Source organism: Chanos chanos, chromosome 5 (genome assembly GCF_902362185.1).
Source record: "Chanos chanos chromosome 5, fChaCha1.1, whole genome shotgun sequence".
Taxonomy (NCBI): Eukaryota; Metazoa; Chordata; class Actinopteri; order Gonorynchiformes; family Chanidae; genus Chanos; species Chanos chanos.
In genome coordinates this window covers 11,796,468-11,803,283 of record NC_044499.1, presented here as the reverse complement: position 1 = coordinate 11,803,283, position 6,816 = coordinate 11,796,468, and the positions used below count along the sequence as shown (strand labels likewise).

The 6,816-nt window shown below is 37.6% G+C and overlaps 1 protein-coding gene across 1 annotated transcript; it reads right to left on the bottom strand.

The window, feature by feature from the left end:
• Positions 1 to 5,573: 5,573 nt before the first annotated feature.
• Positions 5,574 to 6,561, bottom strand: LOC115812158 (eotaxin-like). Its single transcript, XM_030774645.1, has 3 exons — positions 6,486 to 6,561; positions 6,074 to 6,188; positions 5,574 to 5,832 (listed from the first exon to the last, which is right to left on the bottom strand). Exons 1-3 carry the CDS (start codon positions 6,559 to 6,561, stop codon positions 5,574 to 5,576), a joined length of 450 nt encoding a protein of 149 aa, XP_030630505.1.
• Positions 6,562 to 6,816: the final 255 nt, after the last annotated feature.

Sequence of the window (6,816 nt, the reverse complement as noted above, 5' to 3'; positions counted from 1 at the left end):
TTATCTATAGTTTTGTAAAGCCAAAAAAACTGAGGCCTAATCACAGAATACATGAATCAGCATCTCACATACACTTCAAATTCACTTGCCTGATGTCAGCGTCCATGCTCCAACACAGAGAAACAGAGCTGTTAGATGGAGCCTCATCTTGTCCGTTGATACTTCTGACAGTGCGGAAACTTTTTTTCTCATCTAGGGTCATAGTGGAAGGAGGTCTCTCTATGTAGCTAGCTTCTACAGAGCACGTTGGTGAATCTTGAACTATAACATTTTATCTTATCAAGGGAAACTCTTGTATTTGAATGTTTCAGGAAACAACTTCGGACTAAATTGTCTGTGAGCATACAGGGCCCATTTACAACATTCATTTGTTGTTCCATATTGTCACCCTCACATAAATAGACAGGAAAAAAACGAACAAACAAACACAATGCAAACAATTTTCCTCGTCTTTTTCTCACACAAAATCCTCTCTTCCCACAAACCTAACTCCTGTCTAATCGCTCTCAGTCAGCCAGGCTCAGACGCTGATGAGAGTGGTGCATGAAGCAAACTGAGCAGTCAGGTCAGATCATCTTTAACTTTGGAGCAGACTGCCAGGAGGGAAGAAGTGTGATGGACAGCATGCCTTGTTGTGAGACTTGAATTGAGGAATGGAGGATAGCATTACATTAGCTCACAAAACAAAGCTTTCATTCTATAATAAATGACAAAAACAACAACAACAATAACAACAATCATCATCATCATCATCATTGTTATCATCGTCATCATCAGTATCATCATCATCCAGGGTTTGTGGTGGAATATTCTCTCTCTGTTTGGTGGAATGAACCAGAATATGTTAGATTTAGTTACAGGTGACTTATGTGATCCAGTAGCTACTTCAATTTGCCTAGTTTATAGTGTTAATTAAATTGCTGTCATCTCCGTTTACTGTTCAATGTGTGTGTGTGTGTGTCAGTCACATACACTCAGGGTAGGCAGGGTAGGCCATGCCTACCCTGTGATAATTTAATAGAAATAACCATACAACAAATTCATAACAACATATCAGAATCTCACTCTAGTTGCAAGTGTGCTGTGTTATAACGTATTTTTAATGATATTTTTATGTCCTTGTCCTTTTTAAATCCTTAAACCTCTAAGAGCGAAACGCCGTATAGTGCACAAGCTCGCCTGCTTTTTCAGTGGGAATGGTAGGCTCTGCTTTTTTCAGCATTGCTTTTAACATTGTGAATTTCAGAGTTTGCTCACGTGTATTGCGTAGCTTAAGGTAAAACCAGCGGACAAGGAAAGGCACTGCGAGCCAATCAGAGCCATCATTTATTATGCATCATAATACTGGAAATGAATTAATGAAATGGTACATAATTTAAATCTATTTATTTGTATATTTTACATATACTAAATTACATATTTTACCACAAATGTTGTTTGTGTTGTGTTTGTGTTCTTCTTTTCAGGTAATGTTTCAATGATATTTGCAAATACTATCTCATAACTGTTGTTTGTAATGACCGCAATGAAATCCACAATGGTTTTGGAGCACTAAGGAAAGGCAATGATGTTACTTAGTCATTTCACATCTATCAAAAAACATTTAAAACAAGAAAAAAAGTACTTCACATATACTTTGATAATATTTTTGTTTAGGTTTTGATTTGGAATGTAGTTCAGCCAGGGGGGCACGGTATTCTAGAATTCTGTGGCAGTCAGAGGAATTAAGAAGGATCAGATTCTTATAAGACATTAGAGAGCACAAAAGTATGTAATTTGGATTTGTGAATTCCAACTGCCTACCCAGCCACTGACCTCACCTCACGTCACCGATGTGAATTCGTGTGTGTGTGTGTGTGTGTATGTGCGTGTGTAGGGGAGGGACCAATTACGGACCAATTACCTGTAAACTGAACTGTGAGAGGGAAAGCAACCCAATGACCCAGAGTGATACCTTCAAACCCTCATCCACATTTGGAGGATTTGTATCACTGTAATGACAGGCAGTGTCATAAGTGCACCATGAGGGAGCAGCATTGCTACTCTCTTAGTTCAGACAGGAAGCAGAATCCAACTGAATGGACACCAAATAAAAAGAAATATATTTTCCATTTGTAAAGACTTAATTGATATATATATATATATATATATATTTATTTACATGCTTATTTTATGTAGATATAATAATATTATGTACATTGTGAAGAAAGGACTGTATCATTTAGTCCCACAACTATGGAGTTTCCAAGATTCAAAGAAATTACATGTGGATGTACATATGGGGGGAAAAATCCAAACTTTATAGCAGACAGAAGTGTACGTAAGCTTATATCTAGCAAGAGATCTCTTTTAGGAAGTACAAAAATATTCCATCGTAAACTGAACTTTAAATAGTGGTTCATTACATTCACTTTTTTGTGCGTTTTCGTTTGTCTGGTCCTTCCATTGTCATTGTAAAAAAAAGTCACTGGCATTTTTGTTCATGTCATCAAAATGTCTCTGTTCTTCTCACTGTCCCCTGATGCTCCGTCTGTTGGCGCTGAGGTTTCTCTCTGCCACCTGCTGTTCACTGGTACTTTACTTGTTGTAACTGCTAAGGTTTTCTTTGCCCACTCCGCTGGTGCCTTGGTTGACAATTTCGTTTTTGTTCTTCGATCTGCCGTCTTACTCTTTCTTTCTCGGTCTGCATCCACTTTTCTCATGGCCCTCTTAGTCCACTCCAGCTGAGGGTCAGAGCAAAGTCTTTTCCCTTTGATAGTGCGGAGCCTGCAACACAATTATTATTATTATTATTATTATTATTATTATTATTATTATTATTATTATAAATTCAGTATGTTTCTGATTTCATCTTTTAACTTTGAGGTTTTTCGGCTGTCTTGTATCATTTACTTTATTTATCTTTTACTGTATTTCTATATAAACTTCTATATAAACTCATCTATGACGTTACCATCTAATATCTTTGTAATATTTCATTTAACAATGAATTGACATACTGCATGAAGTTATATGTTACTCTGCTCCTGAGAGTTCACCGTGGTTACACAGTGAAGTAGAGTGAGCGCATAGTTCCGAATTATGCACTTCACTGTCACAAATGAACATAGTGAGTAATTTAACACTTACACAATTGCTTTGACAGGGCACAGTCCTTTTTCCTGTACTCTGTAATCCACAATGTTTTTCAGAGGCACTCTATCCTGTTTGACACTTTTGCAACAGTTTACTATAGCTCCATTACCTGTAAGCAGAAATGAAAAATCACATACAATTCACTGGAACATTACTTTGATTTTTACTCATTTACATATAGGTCCACACGTACGTGAAAATTAAGAGAGAGAAGTGTAAATACAGGCAGACAGGAACACTAACTTAAATCGACAACTAAAAAGAAAAAAGCTTGGTGCCCACGAGCTCTAACTTGGTCGCCTAGTGCAGCGGAATCTAGGGCATACCACAGAACTCACCAGCAAACACGCTGCCCATGCAGGCAGAGAGACAGAGAAGAACAGCGGTTAGATTCAGTAGCATCCTGTCCTGTGTTATACTTCAGACTGAACAATCAGTAGCCCTGGTTGAATTTATTAGGGACGTGGGGTGGGGGCATTAGTGGTATGCTGGAGGAGGGGGGCTTTCATTAGCCTCCGACTACTCATCTCAAACAGTGGAAATAGGAAGAGGAAGGCTTCAGCTGTGGTTTACCATAGGAAAGAAATGATCTTTCACCTGAAATGACTCTCTACCTCATTATATACTATACTTCTGCTATATGTGAAAGAAACAAATGAATAAAATTATTTTACGGAACTTTTACAATAACAAGTAAATGATGACCTTACCTTAATTCACGACAGTTCATTCAGCTTTGACTACCGCTCACTTATGAAACCAAACAGTGGCTTCATAGATGTCTCATGAGCTCTGAAGTGGAGAACAATCTTCGAGAACTTAGTTCTCTGTTGTCTTTGGTACAACACTTAAAACATATGTAACCTGTCTATCTTCTGTATTAGTTTGCTGTCAATCTTATTACTCTTGTATGCTCTTGTGTAGCTCCCAAGCAATCTTGAATCGTCCATCTGCTACTGCATGGCCCTGAGTTGTGAAAGCGCTCCCCACATTAGCTTTGTCAGATTAATCATATAGTAACTATGAGGTATGAAATAACATGTATTTTAATATGAAAGAGTCTAAAAACAATCATAGCCTTAGCCAGCATTGAAGCACAGTTACACTGTATGATGAAAATGAAGACAGTAGCAGCAGACTGCTATCAACGGCATGGAAATTACGTGGATGTCCATGAAGACTAAAGAATGTTTATGGGGGAAAACCCTTAAGTACAACACGACCACCAAGCTATAGCTTTTACTCCCTCTCCGTGCGCGGTCTTAGCGACTCATGCTGACGCTGTTACTCTACATTACCACACAACCCACATTCACTTAGCATTCATAGCTGCCACTGTTCACTGTCATTATGGAAAGAAAACAGAGACTCATGTCCATTCATGACCACCACACAGGGGTATGAAGAGCCAATGAAGAACTGATCTTGACACCCCCTTCAAATCATTTTTTCCCCATAAAATTATGATCAGTCTTATGCCTTTTGAAAAGTATATGCACCCAGTCAGGTTTACTATGATAGTACTGTACAAATACACCGACATAAACCGCACAGTAATTGATGTTTGTTTTGGTTTTTGTTTCCTATTATAGCAATTTCGTGGAAAAAATCAGGAGTAATGAAGAGAATTACATACACACTGTTATGTTGAGGTAACCAGAAGAGAGACAATTAGAACACTGGTCAGATGTCACACATATTCATGGAAACATCATTGTGGACTATATGGTCACTGTTTCAGCTAAGCAACCAGACAAAAGTGCCAAATTTCAGTTTTTAGATAGCGCTTGTTGCAAGATCAGGAAACACAAATTCTATCCTCTGTGAGGAGTGATGATTCAATCTTTTGATACAGAGTGTGCAATCCTGAAAGGTCATTTAAGGGTTTAAACACAAATATAATAGTAAAAACATTGCCTTTAATGTAATGCTGAGGCATCCAAACTTTTCAATATTTGCAGAGCACCCACTCACCCCAAAACCAACACACACAAGCACACACCCATACAAGGAAAAAAAGACTATTTGTAACATGTAAATATATTTGAATGTATTTATTTTGGAATTCAGGAAAGACAAAGAAGAAGAGGAAGAGGAAGAAGAAGAAGAAGAAGAAGAAGAAGAAGAAGAAGAAGATGAAAACGAGCTTGTATTTTCATATATTTTTTTGTGTGATTTTTTACAGTTTTGATATATTACGGTTTTGAGTAACATTTTATTGCAATTTAAAAACATGTAACTTCTTTGAAAGAGTAAAAAGAAATACTACATATGGGAGTAATCAAGAATAACAAAGAACTTTTCCCAGAATATTGAGAAAGCGAATAAAGTGCAGTAACAGCAGTATGCTAATGTAGAACTACAAGAATAAAGGGATGTAACTACACAGTAATTACATTACTGAAGGGAGGGTTCATCTGTATGTTGTTTTTCAAAACTCAAAAGGGTTTTTTGTTCGGGAAGAGCATATGAATGGTTGTTGTGTTTTGTAGAGCAGGGTTGTCTGTCGTTGAGTGATGAGACTTGTAGTTCTCTTGAGTTGCTGTTGTAGTTGTTGCTGTAGCTGTGGTGGTTGTCGTCGCCATAGTCGTTGTCCTGAGAGGAGATTTACGTTTCTCGTCCAAGTATTTCATCGCTCTCTTGGCCCATTTAGTGGACGGGTCTGAACAGATCACGATACCCTTGATTGTGGTGAATCTAAAGACAGAATGGGATGAAATACATTAAACAACATACAACGTAAATTAAACATCCAAACTGAAGTGTATGGTACTAGTGTATCTAAAGAAAAAAAAAACTGAAAAACTGCAATCATTCAAAATCACTTATCAGGAGATAAGTAAGACAAAAGTATCTCAGTTAATTAAGTAATAACTGTAATTCTTACAGTTATTACGTAGAATTCCATACATATTTGATATTATTGAAGGAGTCTTACTTTACAGCCCGCAGGGCGCATAGTGGTCGGTCCTGAAACTTGTAGCTCACAAGCTTCTCAAGTTCTACTTTGGTGTGACTTGTTTTTTGGCAACAGGGGACGACAATCACTCCAGCTAAAGGAAAGTAAAGACATTTCCAGTTTCAGAAGCTTCTAATTTTATTATTATTATTATTATTATTATTAATTAGTATTATTAATAATATTATTAATATTGTGGTTGTGTTGTCATCGAATGATTTAAATTGTCTTGAATTAAATAGTTACCATTAAATTCATTGCTATTGTCAAAGTTCCTATTCTCATTAATCAAGTAACCATAAAAACAACAAGCAGAACAGGCAAAAGAGGCATCAGAATTATTTTCATACCGTAAATACAGAGACACAGGGACAATCACATACTAACACACCTGTCTGTTTGGGTCCAGAGAGCAGTAGTACTAGCAATGCAACAGAGCACTGAACCAAGAGAGTGGTGGGTTTCATCTTCAGTCCGTCTTCAACTCTCTGAGTCTCCAAGTCTGGCCCCCAGCAGAGATTCACTCTTATTTAAACCTGACCTAGACGGGCCATTGTGGAACAAACAGAGCTAGAGTTTCCTCCCACAGACTCATGTCTACGATACATCGCTGGTGACGCTCTCTGTCATACCACCTCCACTGGGTCTTACAACACCCCTAATCAGAAGAGTGGTGAGGCCTCATTTTACAACAGACACTCGACATCTGTAGAACGTGCACA

Coding starts and splice junctions, on each gene's coding strand:
- LOC115812158 (XM_030774645.1), bottom strand. CDS start 6,561: ATGAAACCCACCACTCTCTTGGTTCAGTGCTCTGTTGCATTGCTAGTA. Junction 6,189..6,485: donor CTCTGGACCCAAACAGACAG/GTGTGTTAGTAT, acceptor ACTTTCCTTTAG/CTGGAGTGATTGTCGTCCCC. Junction 5,833..6,073: donor TGCGCCCTGCGGGCTGTAAA/GTAAGACTCCTT, acceptor TTCTGTCTTTAG/ATTCACCACAATCAAGGGTA.